Source organism: Zootoca vivipara, chromosome 15 (genome assembly GCF_965207765.1).
Source record: "Zootoca vivipara chromosome 15, rZooViv2.hap1.1, whole genome shotgun sequence".
Taxonomy (NCBI): Eukaryota; Metazoa; Chordata; class Lepidosauria; order Squamata; family Lacertidae; genus Zootoca; species Zootoca vivipara.
Window position 1 is genome coordinate 19,040,530 of NC_142598.1, and position 17,584 is coordinate 19,058,113.

General features: G+C 44.7%; 1 protein-coding gene across 1 annotated transcript; it reads left to right on the forward strand.

Moving 5' to 3' along the window:
• Positions 1-604: 604 nt before the first annotated feature.
• TRMT10B (tRNA methyltransferase 10B) lies at positions 605-15,288 on the forward strand. The gene is made up of 9 exons (XM_035141036.3): positions 605-759; positions 4,706-4,933; positions 6,475-6,583; positions 7,666-7,790; positions 9,052-9,204; positions 9,602-9,680; positions 11,223-11,290; positions 12,236-12,359; positions 14,637-15,288. Exons 2-9 carry the CDS (start codon positions 4,739-4,741, stop codon positions 14,741-14,743), a joined length of 960 nt encoding a protein of 319 aa, XP_034996927.2. The 5' UTR covers positions 605-759; positions 4,706-4,738; the 3' UTR covers positions 14,744-15,288.
• The last annotated feature ends 2,296 nt before the right edge of the window (positions 15,289-17,584 follow it).

Consider the following 17,584-nt stretch of genomic DNA (forward strand, 5'->3'; position numbering starts at 1 on the left):
CGGGCCGGATTTGGCCCCCGGGCCTTGTGTTTGACACCTGTGCCTTAATACATCAACTTCCACCCTGCCGTAAATAACTACTACAGTACTTGCTCTCGGTCTGCATTGCCTAAGGGGAACTTTTTCTGGCCGGCCGCCGGAGGATTGAGGATTGTCGGGTTTCTGTGGGCTCTTGAGTTTATGCGTGTGGTTTTTCAAAATTACAATCTGCTTTTGAAATGCGAGGTATAAATCTTTCAAGAAACTGTATTAAAGATGCTCTTAGTATCATGTCTCCGGCTCCTGGGTAAGCAGTGAGGGAAACCAGCGGCTCGAGCGTTTAGCGTTAAGCAGCAGAAATCAAAATATAAAACGCTGCCTCGTCCCAAATATCACCGTAACTGGGATAGCTCAGTCGCTAAAGCATGAGGCTCTTAACCTTAGAGTCGTGGGTTCAAGTCCCATATTGGGCAAAAAGATTCCTGCATTGCACGGGGTTGGACTAGATGACCCTAGGGGTCCTTCAAACTCTTACCATGCTATGAATCAGAGCCCTCCAATTAAGTAAACTACAACCCCCAGAATGCACCTGACTGGTTTGTGACGTTAGAGGGAAGTCTCGCACGTGATACCGCATCACATGTTCAAAGCGATATGCACGTTTTCGAGGAAACGGCTCCCACCAAGGCGCCTTTAACTGCGCTATTTTTGCAATCAGATTGACTCCGAAGCAGAGAAGAGGAGCCTAATCAGCGTCTTGTTATTTACTCTCCGAGGGAGGTGAGTTGCAAACGTCCAGCTGACTCCAGCAATTGCCGACCATTAAATGGCAGTAACTTCTTCAGCTGATTTCGGCGTTGGTTGCGCCCGCATGAGAGCTAACTGAGTCTTTAGTGAAGTCGGTTTTATTTTATATTAAAGCCTTTCGCTTGATCAAACGCTGCCCCCCCCTTTTGTTGCAATGCTAATTAAGGCATCCTAGCTGATTGGATCCCATTATGTAGAAACAGCCCATTATGTAGAAGACATTATATAGTGGGAGGGGAAGGAGGAGTCGTGTACCCCTGATCTCCTTGTGTTTATTGTAACGTCTGAAAGAGCCCCTGCGGGTGCAAGTGGACATGCTTCATTTGGGAAAGCATGTGGCCGGCGAGGGATGCAGCTGGGAGGCTTGTGGGCTGTGCACTGGCACACGAAAACCCCTCTTTTGATGTTCACACTTCTCTCTTGCACAAATGTTCAGTGAATGAGGGCATGCCACACAAAGAAGCGCTAGTGGGTAGAGAGGTCAGGAGGGTGGCAACATGAGAACGGGCCTTTCCTGTGGTGGCTCCCTTTTTGTGGAATGCTCTCCCCAGGGAGGCTCGCCTGGCACCTTCATTACATATCTCTAGTTGCCAGGCGGAAACACTGCACTTCAACCAGGCCTTAAACCATCTATGGCCTTTTGAGTGGGTTGTGGGTATTGTTATTGTTGTCATGCTATGTGTTTTGTGTTTCCGTTTTGTATTTTTATGTTGTAAACTGCGCTGTGGTCTTCGGTATAAAATTTTAATTAATTAATTACTTAATAATTTTGGGCTTCCCTAAACCTCTCTGTTTGGCCACTGTGGGAATGAGATGCTGGACTATAGATGGGTCTTTGCCCTGATCCGGCACGATGACACTTAATGTTCTTAAGCAGGCACCCCCAAACTTCGGCCCTCCAGATGTTTTGCACTACAATTCCCATCATCCCCGACCACTGGTCCTGTTAGCTAGGGATTATGGAAGTTGTAGGCCAAAACATATGGAGGGCCGCAGTTTGGGGATGCCTGCTCTTAAGCAAGGCTGTGCTCGATGGTCTGACTCCGTGAAAGGAAGCTTCATGTTCTCTTTTTTTGGGGGGTGTATAATTTTATTAAGTTTTCTATTTTACAGTTTAAAATATTCATTAAACAACCTTAAAACGCCAACGACTTCCTTTCTTTTTCCATGGTTCAGTTTTCATATCATAAATCCCTGCATATTTTACATAAACTAAACCATTCAGTATTCCATCAATACATCCCTCAAAATTTGTTTACACTGTTAAATTATTTCCCATATATCCAATAAACATTTTCCAATCCTCTTTGAATTTATGTTCTCTTGTTCTATATGTTAGGTCCGCAAGCTGCGCATATTCCATCAGTTTAAGTTGCCATTCTTCTTTAGTTGGGACCTCGCTTGTTTTCCATTTTTGGGCTAACACAACATGGGCCGCAGTAGTGGCATACATAAATAGACTTTTTTGACACCTGGGAATTTCCATCTGAATTATTCCCCCCCCCCAAAAAAAAGGACACTGTTTTTTTTGGGGAGGAAAGTACTTTTAAACATTTTTTTCAATTCATTATGGACTATTTCCCAATACTCTTTTACCCTTTTCCAGGTCCACCACATATGAAAAAACGTTGCATCTCTAGCACTTATCTGATTCAGTCTTATACAGTCTTAGCAAGCCTACTCTGAGTTAAATACAATCTATAAATCATTTATAGAGGAAGCTTCACATTCTCAAAAGTTGTAAAGATCTAAGATTTTATCTGAGAGCACCTGTTGCCTTGTCCAGTGTGTCTTATAGTTTCTACAGGTGAAACTCAGACAATTAGAATATCGTCAAAAAGTGCATTTATTTCAGTAATGCAACTTTTTATTTTTTTATTTTTCATTTAATTTTGGCAAATGCTTTCTTTTGGAAATTCCACAGTAATAAAACAAATAGTTACAATAATACAAAAATAAACATCACTATTACATTTCATTAATTACATTCCATTTATAATTGACCTGCCTAACGACAATTACAACAAAAAATTAACCAGGGCTATTGACTGTTTGGCTCCAAAGCGCCCTCTCCGATTGCATGGAGCCCAGACAGCCCCATGGTTTTCCACGGATCTGAGGGCAATGAAACAATCGTTGAGACGGCTAGAGCGCCAGTGGCGGATAACTCATTCCGAAGCCGACCAGACACGGGCTAGAGCTCAATGTCGAGCCTACCAAGTGGCAGTAGTGATGGCGAAAAATACTTTCTTCACCGCCTCTATTGCATCTGCAGAAAACAGCAGCAGGAGACTTTTTCAGGTGGTTCGCAGTTTAGTGGAACCACCTGCTCCATCGGGGCCCAGTTTTTTGCAGATAGTGTCGCTCAGATTCGGGAAGAGGTAAACTCCACCGTGGGAGCAGGGCCAGGGCTGGGGAGTGGTAGAGATTTGTCTAGTCATGTTGCGTGGGATCAATTTCAATCTTTTACCTCTTGAGGATGTGGACAGGCTTCTTGGACGAGTGAAACCAACCACCTGTCTTCTCGATCCTTTCCTAGAAGGACTGTTTGTGGGGGACAGGAGGCAGGCAGGTGTGGAGGACTCCCTGGTCCTGAATGGGGTAACTTTTCCCCTGAAGGACCAGGTGCGCAGCCTGGGAGGCATTTTGGACACACAGCTGTCCATGGAGGTGCAGGTCAATTCTGTGTCCAGGGCAGCTGTCTATCAGCTCCACCTGGTACACAGGCTGAGACCCTACCTGCCTGCAGACTGTCTCGCCAGAGTGGTGCATGCTAGTTATCTCCCGCTTGGACTACTGCAATGTGCTCTACGTGGGGCTACCTTTGAAGGTGACCCGGAAACTACAACTAATCCAGAATTCAGCAGCTAGACTGGTGACTAGGAGCGGCCACCGAGACCACATAACACCGGTCTTGAAAGATCTACATTGTCTCCCAGTACGTTTCCAAGCACAATTCAAAGTGTTGGTGCTGACCTTTGAAGCCCTAGATGCCCTTGGTCCAGTATACCTGAAGGAGTGTCTCCACCCCATCGTTCTGCACGGACACTGAGATCCAGTACCGAGGGCCTTCTGGCAGTTCCCTCGTTGTGAGAAGCCAAGTTGCAGGAAACCAGGCAGAGGGCCTTCTTGGTGGTGGCGCCCGCCCTGTGGAACGCCCTCCCATCAGATGTCAAAGAGAAAAACAGTTGCCAGCTTTTTAGAAGACATCTGAAGGCAGCCCTGTTTAGGGAGGCTTTTAATGTTTAATAGATTCTGTTGGAAGCCGCCCAGAGTGGCTTTATTATTATAAAGGCTTGACATATCTTGCTTTGCATGTCATGCATCTATCTCTCATATTTGTTTCACCTTTAAAGTTGCATTACTGAAATAAATGCACTTTTCGACGATATTCTAATTTTCCGAGTTTCACCTGGAAATGCTGCCATGGGATTATGTTTTTCTGTGCCTTATCTGTTAAATACATGAGTGCAGAGGTGTGCATTTCATGTAACATCACTAGTTTTCTTTCTCAGGGTCTGAGGAAATGCTTGGTAAAATCCTGAAAGGGTTTCCTGAGGCCCAGCTTGTCTGTGGAGTCCGCTTTCTCCCTGCCAGCCTGCCCTTTGAGGCAATTCTGCTCATTATGATCGCTGTAGCAGACACATAAAGCACGGACAAGAAATGCAAATCTAGCGCTGTATTAGCAGTCTAGAGTAAGGTTACCAGACGTCCCCGTTTCCCGGGGACTGTCCCTGGATTGACAAATCAGTCCCCTGACAAAATCCATCCATTTAGTAGGAAGTTGAAAACTGTCCCCGGATTCATTGAAAAAAAATCTGTTAACCTTAGTATAGACTCTAGAGGGCCGATTTCTGCCAGAACAACTTAAAATCTGTGGCTCAGTCTATTAACATCTTCTTCATTTGTCTCTGCACAGCTCCCCAAATTGACCTGCAAGGGCATAGCAAAAATGACGACCTGCCCTGAGTATGCAAGCGAGACGAGCGCTTGTGGAGACCAGCAGGATCAGTGTGAGAAGCATGGGATTGTTTTCCAGGAAAGTGGTGATGGGGAAAACCTCTGGGACACCTTTGGGCTTCTGCAGATTGATGTGGGGTTTGAAAGCCCCAGGGACCGGTTGGCAGAAAACAAGAATTGGTGTTCGGTATGTACAGTGCAAACGACAGGCCTGCATTTTGAAATGAGTCCGTAATGCTGTGGGGCAACAATAATCCACACGAACAGCAGCTGCTGCCAATATAAATCCAGCCACATGGTTTGAGACCCTAAGTACTGATGATGATTGGCAATTTCTTTTTTAAACAAGGGTGCTATTTTGCTTTAAGGAAGCCTGAAAGGTCGGCAACGTTGTCTTGGCCTGCTGGCTTCCTTACTTGCAAGGCAAGACACATGACACTCTTTAATCCATTTGTTAGCAGCACTTGTTAAGGCAGAGGGCAAGGGTAGTGCAGTGTAGTGGTTAGAGTGTAGCACTAGAAGTGAGGAGACCAAGGTGCAAAGCTCCATTCAGCCATCAAGGTCCTTGCATAACCTTGAGGCAGTCCCTGCCTCTCGGCCAAGCCTACTTTACAGGGTTGTTGTGAGGAAGAAATGTAGACAAGAGAAGGAAATGTTGGATATGAACATGGTGGAGGTGGCAGCCACAACCGTAGTAGTTAGCCCCTTTCTTCCCGGTGTGAACTACAGTGTCAGGAGTTTGTGCAGGAGCCGGGCCCTGGGACCAGCAGGGCTTTGCAGGACTGGGATCCTCTTCGGCTTGTTCCGGAGAGGCAGGGCGCGGCCGCACAGGTGAGGCCACTTGGTATTCGCTGCACCTGGTGGCAAGAGGTGGCAGGGGATATAAGGCCAGCATTTCCCCTCAGCTCTTTGCCACGGCAATGCACTCTCTGCCTTGCCTTGTGCCTCCTTACTTTTGGACTGTGACTTCGTGCTCTGACCCTCGGACTGTGACTTTGTGCTTTGACCTTCGGACTGTGACTTCTTCCCTTGTGCTTCTTGACCCTTGGACTTCTGCTCTTCGGAAGTTTGTGCCTACCATCTTGCCCCCGGTCCCGACGCTCCTTGCTGGGACTTTGCTCGTAAGCAGCCCGGACCGTGACATACAGTCAGAGGCCTTGCATAGTTTCCCCTTTATGTTTCTCAGCTGTTGGCTCCCTTGTGTGTGAGCCAAGTTGGTGTGAAATGAGGGTAACTGGTGAATAAGGAGGGCTGGCTCTGTCAGAATTCCTATTGCTGCTTGCATTGTGGAGGTGGATATTAAAGAGCCAAATGGTTCGTATATGCACTTCACTTCTCTCTACCTGTATAAGTACCGATCTTTTAAAAGTGGTGTGTAACACAAGATACCTGCATTGCAGGGGGTTGGACTAGATGACTCTTGTGGCCCCTTCCAACTCTACAGTTCTCTGATTCTATGTGTCCAAATGTAAAAATGATTACATCTAAGTTAAGACCAGGGCTGCAAGCCTCGACACAAGGAGAACAAGCAAGGCAAATCAAGTATCTCGCCAGATAATGTGCATTAATGGAGCTAGCTGTGTATGTTTAGGAGGGGAAAGTTTGGGAGCTTTTAAAAGCGCACACACCATTTTGAATTCCGACAAGACAGTTGTGTTGATGAATGCTGAATGCTTCCCCCCCTCACCAGAGTAATTTTAGATTTTTTCCTGTTTTCTTTACATTAAGAGAAACGTTCTAAGGAAGCAGAGGCACTGGGAGAAGATAATTTCGGCAAAAAAGAGCAAAAGGAAACACGAGCGAGAGCGGCGCAAAGCTAAGCACATGGAAGGAAAAGGTACAAGTGAAATTGCATTTTTCTCTGTCCACATCCCTAAGATGGGGAACCATAGGGGTTGGTCACAGCTGATCACTGGTCCTTCATGAAGTGGGACAAGCCTCCCCAAAAGACAGGAGCAGAACATCTGCTTTGCACTCAGAAGGTTCCGAGTTCAAACCCTGGCATCTCGAGGTAGGACGGTTAAAGGCTGCCTAAAACCCTTGTGAGCTACTGCCAGTCAGTGTGGGCAGCCTGACTCGGTGTAAGGCAACTTCCTATGTTCCTGCTATCATTAGCCTTCCCTTGCAATGTGCAGCTGCAAGAGAGTGCTGTGTCCGTTTTAGGGCACACTTTCAGTTCCTGCAGGGTAATGTTGAGGCTTTACAGGCCTGGCTGCTATTCTGCATGAGCTGAGTTTACACCCCAGAAGATGCTCCACCATCCTTTGCAACGTTCTGGGGTGCTGGGCTTGTTGGCAGAAAACATCAAATGTGGAAAGGCTTCTCTGAAGCTAACAGGCATGAGAACCACTGTCTTCAAATGGCGGTGCTTGATTTAGAGGCGTTGCTGATTTATTTTCTTAAAAACATCTTCCATAGGACTTTTACTCAGAAATCCGTTTATTTTAAGACTCTCTGTGTACGTAGATAGTTTTAGATGGTGGGATCTAAGGTTTTTAGATGTGGGATCTGAGGTTGAAGCAATCAACTTGGGATCTCTTAAGGGGCCTTGTTGGCACCCAAAACATTCAAATAAATGGAGTGTGCTTGTGTATCTTGCTCTCACATACATTCTGGTAAGATGCATAGCTACTGTTCTTCCATGTATGAATATTGACTGTGATAATTCCTGTCAAATTCCACTATCAAGCTGTAAAAAAAGACATTGGTATCCAGAAGGCAGGCAAATAATCTCACTGACTTCATCAGACAGCCTCTCTGTGCAGGGAGATTTTGACCTGTGAGCACAATCTCATCAAGGACCTTACTATGTACCAATGCTACCTCTGCACATTTTAATTTGGCTTAGATGTGAGTGACTGGATGCTCTCCCCACCCCCACCCCCTCTCATACAATTCTCATATTTGCCTGGGTTTCAGATGCTGTTCCCCAGCTCAGCAAGCGGGATTTGAAAGTGATTGCAAAGGGGCGCCTTCTGGAAGCCAAGGAATCAGGCCCTCGGTTGTGTATCGATTTGAGCATGACCGCTCACATGACGAAGAAGGTAGTGGCAGTGAATCCTCTCCGCCACTTTTTTTTTCATGGCTAGCTTGAGGGTTATTTTGGGCCTCTACTCTTTGGCTGAGTAGCCACTATTGAACACATTATAGGCCACTTGTAAGAGAACAAGGGTGTGTTCATCAAGATCACTTGGCGATGTCTCGATTTACCACTAGAAGTGGTGGTCGGGGAAAGGACTGGACCTTTGAATTCTTCCTCGTTAAAATACAACACTTTCAAAGCTAGGATGTCAGGTCTGTGTGCAAGACGAAGATTTATTTCTTTTCTTCAAATTATTAGTTTTTCAAATTGTTACAAATCAAACCAAATTGCTTTAATGTAATGCACTTTAAAAAAAATTTTGTTTCCCGCTCCTGTTGCAAACATATGTCCATCATTTCTTCCTGTAGCCACCTCATCTCATCTTTAATATCCATTTCATCTTTCACTTGTTGTTGTCCATTCTTACAGCAAGCCATTGTTTCCTCCCCACAAACAGTGCCTCTGTTATTTCTTACAAATATTACATCCATTGCTCGTGTGTAGTCCTTCATAAACCTTGTTGTCTCAGACCTGGTGTGCTGGGAGAGTTGATTACTATCGAGGAAGATTTATTTCAACGCACAGGGTCCTGCAAACATTCCTCGCGCATCTGCAGTCTGAAATAGTACAGCCCTGTAAGATGTGGCCGAAGAACCACTGACCCACAGGCCAAATCGCATCTGCCGGATCTCCCTATTTAGCCTGCTAAGCCGTTTTTCTGAAACCATGCGCACTTGCCCCAAACCATGACGCCGAGTGTAGGGCAGAGAGCAGGCTGCAGAAAGCAGGATTGAACTCCTTGCACACCAGATGATCTGTGGCGAGTTCAGTCCTGCTTGGACTGCTGCTGGCGTGCCTGATCCATGCACAAAAAGTGTAAGAGATTCCTGTTTGGTTCTGAGTTACGCAGATGGAGAACAGTGGAGTCCTACTCTGAAAGCACTGGCTTTTACCGGTACTTGGCCACTGTCATGGATTTCCCAGTTTTGCTTCCTTAGCCCACTTAACTGTGGGTTAAGTGGTGAATGGGCCTGTTTCACCAAGCAGGTGAGGAGGAGGAGGAGCTAATTGAGATCAAGAGCTATGTTGAGTTTAACAGCATCCCTTAATTTGTACCGAGTGTATGGTGGTTGAGTCAGCCATTTTGGAAAGTACACAGAGTGCTAGGGCAAAAAAGGCCCGCTGCCAGTTTTCCTGACCGTCTTTCTTTTCTTCCTCGCAAGGAAACAAGCCGGCTTGCTGCTCAGATAAGGCGGCTCTATGGGTCAAACAAGAAAGCACAAGCCCCCTTCTGGATCTACCTCACTGGGTTTGTGGAAAACAGCCCAATTTACGAAGCATGCCAGAGGATGAACGATGGATTTGCCAGTTATCTTGTAAGTATACCCCCCCTCCTGCCTTGAAGAAATAAAGTCAGGGACATTTTGAAGACCAAACAGAGCCATTTCTTGCTGGAAGAACCAAGAATGCTGGGGTGATTAATCTTGGAAATGTTCCTACTTTCTAGAGTTGCTCAATGTTTAAGCCGTGGATAAATGCTAATTTCATTCTCTGGATTTGTATTTGCCAGCTTGATTAAATGCTAATTTCATTTCATTCTCTGGATTTGTAATTGACATTTGCTTATTATTTAGCAGACCTTGGAAAAACAAATACCCTCAGGCTTGAATTAGGCCAGAGAAGGCCTTTAGTTTCCAAAAGGTGTCTGCCAACTGCCTTTTAAAAAATCCCATCTTATATACATGTCTCTTATATTGTTTTACTATTTTTCAGATGGATGTTACTCCAGAAAGTTACCTTGACCTGTTTTCGTTAGAAAGGATTGTGTACCTCACTCCCGACTCCGAGAACGGTACGGCGTTGCAGCTTTGGCACGAAAGATTTCTGTTAAAACTTTTGATTCTTTTAAACGAATAAGTTCTCACCCTGGGGATTTAGGTTTCAAGTCATCCTGACCAAACTTTTCTCCAGCCTTTTGCTTGTCTTAGGCTATGATAGTCAGCTCTCAAATTTGCATCTTGTCTCAGCATCCTCTTGAACCATCAGCGTAAGGCAATGCTTTGTGATGATAGTGCTGGGTGAGCCATCCACATATCCCATCCTAAGCAACAAATCTTAGATTTGGTTCTTGGTCAGAACAAATTGTGGCGAATGAGAGATATCTCTGCAGCATTAAGTAGGCCTCTGTATTTCAGATTCGGGTCTTCTTCTAAATTTGAAGTCGGGGATCAACTTCACTTTGGGGTGGGTGAAACAGATCCCAGGCTCTCTACAGATGTTTTTGGCCCTGGTGGCTGGTGGTTGAGGGGAGTTGGAGCCCTAACCACATCTGGAGCTTCCACCCCACTCTGGGGATAGTATGCAGTTCTGCCTATGTGTTCATGGCTATCGGAAATACAAGCAAACCTCTGATGTGAAGCGTGGAGAAAGTGATTATCTTGAACAGGGGTCAGCAAACCTTTTCAGCCGGGGGCCAGTCCACTGTCCCTCAGACCTTGTGGGGGCCCGGTCTATTTTTTGGGGGGTGGAATGAACGAGTTCCTATGCTCCACAAATAAGCCAGAGATGCATTTTCAATAAAAGGACACTCTACTCATGTAAAAACATGCTGATTCCCAGACCATCCACGGGCCGGATTTAGAAGGCAATTGGGCTGGATCCGGCCCCTGGGCCTTAGTTTGCCTATCCATGATCTTGAATAACGGAATACTGAATGGTATAGTTTTTGTAAAATATGCTGGGATTCATGATATGTAAAATGAAGCATGGAAAGAGAAGAAGGGAAGTCATTGATATCTTAAGGATGTAAAATGAGTATTTTTAAATTGTAAATCGGAACATTTAATAAAAATGGTATGTAAGAGAGAGAGAGAGTGATTATCTTCTGCAGCAAACTTCGCATGGACACCTCAGATTTTCAGAGCGCTTGTTAGCTTACTTGTGGATCAGTTTCACGTGTCTGGAATGACACGTTTTTTGTGTCAATCAGCAGAGCATGAGACAATCTCAGGGTTGTGGGTTCAAGCCCCAAAAGATTCCTGCATTGTAGGGGGTTAGACTAGATGGCCCTCGTTGTCCCTTCCAACTCTTTGATTAAAAAGTAGTGATGTATCCACAGTTGCCTGGCAGAATAGAAAATTTTTCAGCAGGCACTTAGAAGCTGGCACAGAAGGCGCCTGCTGAATCTCAAGTTGCAGAGAGTTTTAAGGAGAGTTTGGATGGCCATCTGTCACAGATGATTTACTTGAGATGCTGGCATTGCAGGGGGTTGGACTAAATGACCATCAGGGTCCCTTCCAAGTATACAATTCTTTAATCTGTGTTTCTGTTGCCATTCTAATGCTGTTTTTTTGTTTTTGTTTACATGTGCTCACGTTTCTTTTTTACATTCCAGCTCTCGAGGAAGTCGACCCGCAAAAAGTGTACATCCTTGGAGGGCTGGTGGACGAAAGCATCAAAAAGGCAAGTGCGTTGCACGTGATATAAGCTATGGTTTTGATGGAAAATTCTGCACTTTTTCAACTTTTAACATTACTCATGTTGCAGCTTATGCCCGTGCTTTGGTATCCTCTCGTAGTAAAAAAAGTTCCCGTACCTTTTCAGGCGGTTGTTGGGAAGAGGAAATTACAGCGAGTGCAGCTTTCCTCACCTTTCCACAACTCTGTACTGTATTCCGGTTCTTGTTGCTAGAAGAAAATTATTAGGGTGTCCAGATGCAATCTGTTCCTTTTAAAACTAGTGAACACTCTGTGGCTGTAGCAGATGATGAGTCTTTGTATATAATTTTATTAAGTTTTCTGTTTTACTATTTAAAATACTCATTTTACATCCTTAAGAGGTAAAATCTTTTCATGGTTCATTTTACATATCATAAATCCCTGCATATTTTACAAAAACTATACCATCCAGTATTCCATTATTACATCTAGCAAAACTTATTTGCACTGCTGAATTTATCTTAATGCTGCCAGAGTTTTCAGCTGTACAGTGGTACCTTCCTTTTCAAGTGTCTCAGAAGCCGAACGTTTTGGTTTTCAAACGCCGAAACCCGGAAGTAAATGCTCCCGTTTTTGAACGCACCTCGGAAGTCAAACGGCTTCTGCTGCATCCCCCCCCCCAATTTTCTCCATTGGCTTTGCAGACCACCCTTTGCGCTTCGGTTGTCGAACGTTTCGGAAGTCGAACGGTCTTCCAGAACAGATTGTGTTCCACAACCGAGGTACCACTGTACACAATTATTTCCTATATATTCAATAAATGTTTTCCATTCTTGTTTAAACGTATGTTCTTATTGTTCTCAACTCAGCTGTCGAGTCTTTGGGTTGAATTGCCGCTCGCTCACGGGCTCCTGGCGAGACAGTCCCCAAGGGACCATTTGTGTGACTTTTCTTTTACATATATTTACAGAGACTCACCTTCCAAAGAGCCCAGGAAGAACACCTGCAAACAGCACGGCTGCCAATCCAAGAGTACATGGTAAAGAACGTCAATGCAAAGAATTATCACTCCACAACACTGGCCATCAATCAAGGTGAAGCTCTTGCAGTGTTTGCTGGAAGTTTGCTGGAATGCATCCCGTAGGTGATGTGCTGCCGCCAGTTTTCCAATGCGACCTGCAGCTGCTGTTTGTTCTGTTAAATGGGAGGGTATCATAAAGTATTTCCCCCTCTTTTTGAGCTGGGACACCATAATGACACTGTCTGCTCTGGTCCCCAACCCAATGGTCTTATTAATATTGCTTTATGTAGTGCTCAGTGGAAGCTGGTGCACTGATATAATTCCATGTCTTAAACCATTATTTAGCTTGATATAATTTCCCCTTGTCCCTGTTGAAGATCTAAAAGATTATATTGGAATTTTGTGTAAAGTATATGATAAAGTAGGGGACGTGGGTGGTGCTGTGGGTTAAACCACCGATCCTAGGGCTTGCTGATCAGAAGGCTGGCGGTTCAAATCCCCGTGACGGGGTGAGCTCCTGTTGTTCGGTCCCAGCTCCTGCCAACCTAGCAGTTTGAAAGCACATCAAAGTGCAAGTAGATAAATAGGTACCACTCCGGCGGGAGGGTAAAGGGCATTTCTGTGTGCTGCTCTGGTTTGCCAGAAGCGGCTTAGTCATGGTGGCCACATGACCCGGAAGCTGTATGCCAGCTCCCTCGGCCAGTAAAGCAAGATGAGCGCCGCAATCCCAGAGTCATCCGTGACTGGACCTAATGGTCAAGGGTCCCTTTACCTTTACCTTTTATATGATAAAGTACACTTAGGACATAGGAGAAATAGGCCTTTATCAGTTTGGGAAGGATTTCTGGGGGCGTTCTTCAGTATGATGTTTGAGAACTTATAAAACTTCTATCAATATGATATTACTCCATTTATTTTGAACAAATGAAACAATAATTACAATCCCTGTTGCTGGAAATGTAGTTGGAAGGGAGGTTTGGGGTTTGATTTCATTAGGTATGTACCGGGAAATTTCTAATGTCTGGTGTTCTATAATTCTTTATATATGCTGTAAGCCACTCAGAGTGGCTGGGGAAACTCAGCCAGATGGGCGGGGTATAAATACAGTGGTACCTCGGGTTACAGACTCCGCTAAACCAGAAATAGTACCTTGGGTTAAGAACTTTTCTTCAGGATGAGAATCGTGCGGCGGCAGCAGGAGGCCCCATGAGCTAAAGTGGTACCTCAGGTTAAGAATGGACCTCCAGAATGAATTAAGTTCTTAACCCAAGGTACCACTGTAATAAAATGATGATGATGAAAAGGTTAGTGCCCTACCAACCTTAGGCTGTCATCAAACCCAGTTATCTGCCTTATTACTTCCAACCATCTATGGCTCCCCCTGGTGTTGGTCTTTCAGCCTTATGCCCTACCCTTCCCAATGGGCACTGGCCGTTCCTGGTAGCTCAGTCTTGTGAAGAATGGGGAGTTTGAGAAGCAGGGAAGGGAGGAAAATTTAAGATGAAGTAGAACTAAAGCCTCCTTTTGTGGTTAGGCTGGTAGAAGCAAGAGCATTCTAGAGCTCTGATGTGGTTTGTTTTTTTGGCCCATTCTCGCAACCAAATGGCCGCCTGCACCTATACTAAAATGAGGGATGTAATTGAGACAAAGTTAAACAACTTCAGGCACTATTGATTTTACTAAGACACAGTTGAGCCTGTGCCTGACACTACCGTTGAAATTGACAAGTCTTGCTTACAGCAATGCTTATAACCCCTTGCACATTCTAAGCTTGTGACAATTTTGGTGTTTGGGATTGAGGGCACTGCCCCAGAGGACAAGAATATCCATTTTGCTCTCACTTGTTCCTCAGGTTGCACTGTTATAAAAGGTGATGCGTAACTCGATAGTATGAGGACTACTGAGCTAGCAATGTGTTCATGGAGCATTCGATTTCATCTAATTCTGTATGAGTCCCCTAAATCTCTGTTATAAGCTGGGGAGGTTTCCAGGCAGAGGGCCTTCTCGGTAGTGGTGCCCACCCTGTGGAACGCCCTCCCATCAGATGTCAAAGAAATAAACAACTATCTGACTTTTAGAAGACATCTGAAGGCAATCCTGCTTAGGGAAGTTTTTAATGTTTGCTGTTTAATCATGTTTTTAATATTCTGTTAGAAGCTGCCTAGAGTGGCTGGGATATATATAAATTATTATTATTATTATTATTATTATTATTATTATTATTATTATTCCAGAAACATGATGTGCCAGCTGCTCTGCCTGATAATGAAATTCTGCAATGTCACAATTGTACCCCGCCCTCCTTCCAGTTCCCACAAAACCCTGTAATAATCACATATGTTTCTTTCAGTGCTTGATGCCTTGTCAACGTTCTACGAGACCAAGAGCTGGGAAGAAGCTCTCAAAGCTGCAGTTTCTCCTGGAAAAGGATACATTCTCCGAGACACAGCACAGTGACATGAAGAATCAACATGCAAAAGTGGGAGAGAAGTTGATAATGAGGCGGCTAGGTTAGGACCTGTCTTCAGTGACCCTCACCTGCTGAACTGATCCCCACTTCTCTGGAGCTAAACAGTTGCTTGTTCTTGTTGAATCTGTGTTAGGAGAGGGGGTTAAAATACAGTGGTACCTCTACTTACGAATGACTTGACTTACGAATGTTTCTAGTTACGAATGGAGCTCCGTCCGCCATCTTGGATGCTGTTTAGATAGGATTTTTTCTACTTACGAATTTTTAGATAGGGTTGCTTTGACTTATGAATTTTTTCTCCCAATGCATTCCTATGGGATTCGACTTACTTTTTTTTTTTTACTTACGAATGTGCGTTTGGAACGCATTAAATTCGTAAGTAGAGGTACCACTGTACCCTTAAACTTCTTTAATATTGCTGTTAGCTACCAATGGCGAAAACATTTTTTCCTTGGGTAAACAGGGCATTTGTTCTGAGAGCTGCTGCTTTTTTTAGCGGTAAAAGCATTTAATAACTTTATTTAATAAACAAGCAAGTGTCCCATCATTGACTTCCAACCCCTTAGCAGCAAGGAAGCCGATTATATGACATTCCAGTTCTGTGTGTCAAAAGAGTGATACCTTATACCAAGTGGCAGCAGCTCTCCAGGACTGCAGATCGGGCATTTCCAGCCCTACCTTGAGATGCTTGGGATTGAGACTTTCTGCATGCCAAGCAGATTGTCACAGAGTGAGCTGGACAGTCAAATTACACAGTTCAAAGTTGGAGTTATGCAACTCTTTATTAGCAAAAACACGATGGCTGAGTGCTGGGCCTAATGAACACAGCAGCACATTCCTGGTAGTTCTTCCTCCATGAAATCAGGTGCTGAGACTAAAGGTCCTCACTTCCTCATAGCCGTCTAAGTCTCATCCACTCCAGGGCTTTTTCCAAGCAATCGGAGACTGTGCCTGCATGCCTGTCTTTTCTCCTCCCGTTTCATGCCTCTTCTGGTTCTAGGAGTTGGGGAGCTAGTTGCAACAGGAGGGGGAGACACCTCTGTCTCTTCACCAGAGTAATTTCATGTCTCCTGGCTCTCATCCTCTCCTGCCTCTGATTCCGGACTTCTGTTACAGACTCTCCCAGCTCACTAAGCCCTGTTACCTCCTAAGCTTCCGACACCTCCTCTTTCCCAGTCTTCTTCTGACCACTCATCAACAGTCCCTGACACAGATGCTCTAGCACTGAACTGTGACCCTTCCATTAAGGTGTAGCTCAAGTGGAGGGGAATCTGCAGTGGTGGATTATGGGAGTTTAGGACAGGACAGTAAATAATTTATTACATTTGTCTTAATCATACAAATTTTCTTTGTCAGGCATCCAAATGTCCTGGGCCTTCTCATCTAGATTATGCCTAGCAGGGTGAGAGAATGGGATCTTCCACCTCCCATGGGGCCTCCAGTGAGAATGGGGCTGGCACCAGGTGTGGGCTTACCTGAAAGTTGTAGACCACTCAAGTTTTTCCTTGTCGTCGTCTTCCCAATTGAAGTGCAGAGTGTTTGAGGACGGGGACATTCGCAGGGAATCCAAAATGCTTGTTTCCAAAGCTATTGTACTAGCAACCTTACTGTATGCTTGTGAAACGTGGACCACTTATAAATGCCATCTCCAATTCCTCGACCCAATCAGTTTATTATCCATTTATGATGGGGTGGAAGGTTAACAGGCCATGAAGGACTTGCTCACAAATTTATTGACAGCTGCACAAATTAATATAGCTAGGAAGTGGAAGGGGAAAGCAGAATATAAAATGGAAGAACGGTATAAAGAGGTGTGGGATATAGCTATTAACGATAAATTAACATGTGCCATTAAGGTAAGACGGGGAATACAAAGGAGAAGTTATTTTGAGGAGATAGGGAGGGTGTTTGTAGAATCTGTACTGTTAAAACGGAAAGGGGTCAAACCATTGCAAGAAGTGCTGAAATTTTGGGAGGTTGGATAGTTACAGTGGAATGGTTTTGGTGATGGAGTGCACATTTTTATTTATGATTTTGTCAGAAAAGAAAAAGTCATCCTGCTCAGACAGCACCATGAACCAGGTGTTCAAATAACATATTAATATCGAGTAAAGAGCTGTTTTCCTTAAAATCAGTGCAATCAGCTCAGCTTTTTAGGGTGTGGTACTGATACGTCCGTGACTGGACCTAATGGTTAGGGGTCCCTTTCCCTTTCCCTTTCCTGATAACGCCAAGGTTGCAGGTTCCAAAAGGGACAGCTGCATATTTCTGCATTGCAGGGGTTGATGATCCCCGGGGTACCTTCCAGCTCCGATTCCTTGAGTACCACTTAATTTTTTTATTATATTAATTTTCTGCCTCGGGCTCACTTGCATCCTTCCTTACCTGTCTGTCATGAGTTTGGACTCCCCAAATCTATTGGTTCTGCCTCCTTGCAAGATGTTTAATGATGTTTCCACCAGCGACCTGCCTGGTTGGTTTCTAATGAACGTGATAGTTTAAAAGTTAGGGGTAGCCAACGTTCTGCCCTTCAGATGTTCCATCATCCCTGACCATTGGCCATGCCGGGATGTCTTATTCCAAAGCATCTGGAGGGAATCTCACTCACAGATTATCCTGCTTGGGGGAATACCTGTACCCTCATGTCAACCACAATCCATCACTCACATGGGTACCAAATTCAAGCTCTTGTGGCTATTGCCAAAGTACCCTACAATTTTGAGACCCTAAATGTAGCTTTTAGATGGGGTGTGTGTGTGTGCTTATTTGCTTTTAAAATAAACCGTTTCTGGTGAGGGCTGACTGATTGGAACTCGGAGGAAGAAAGC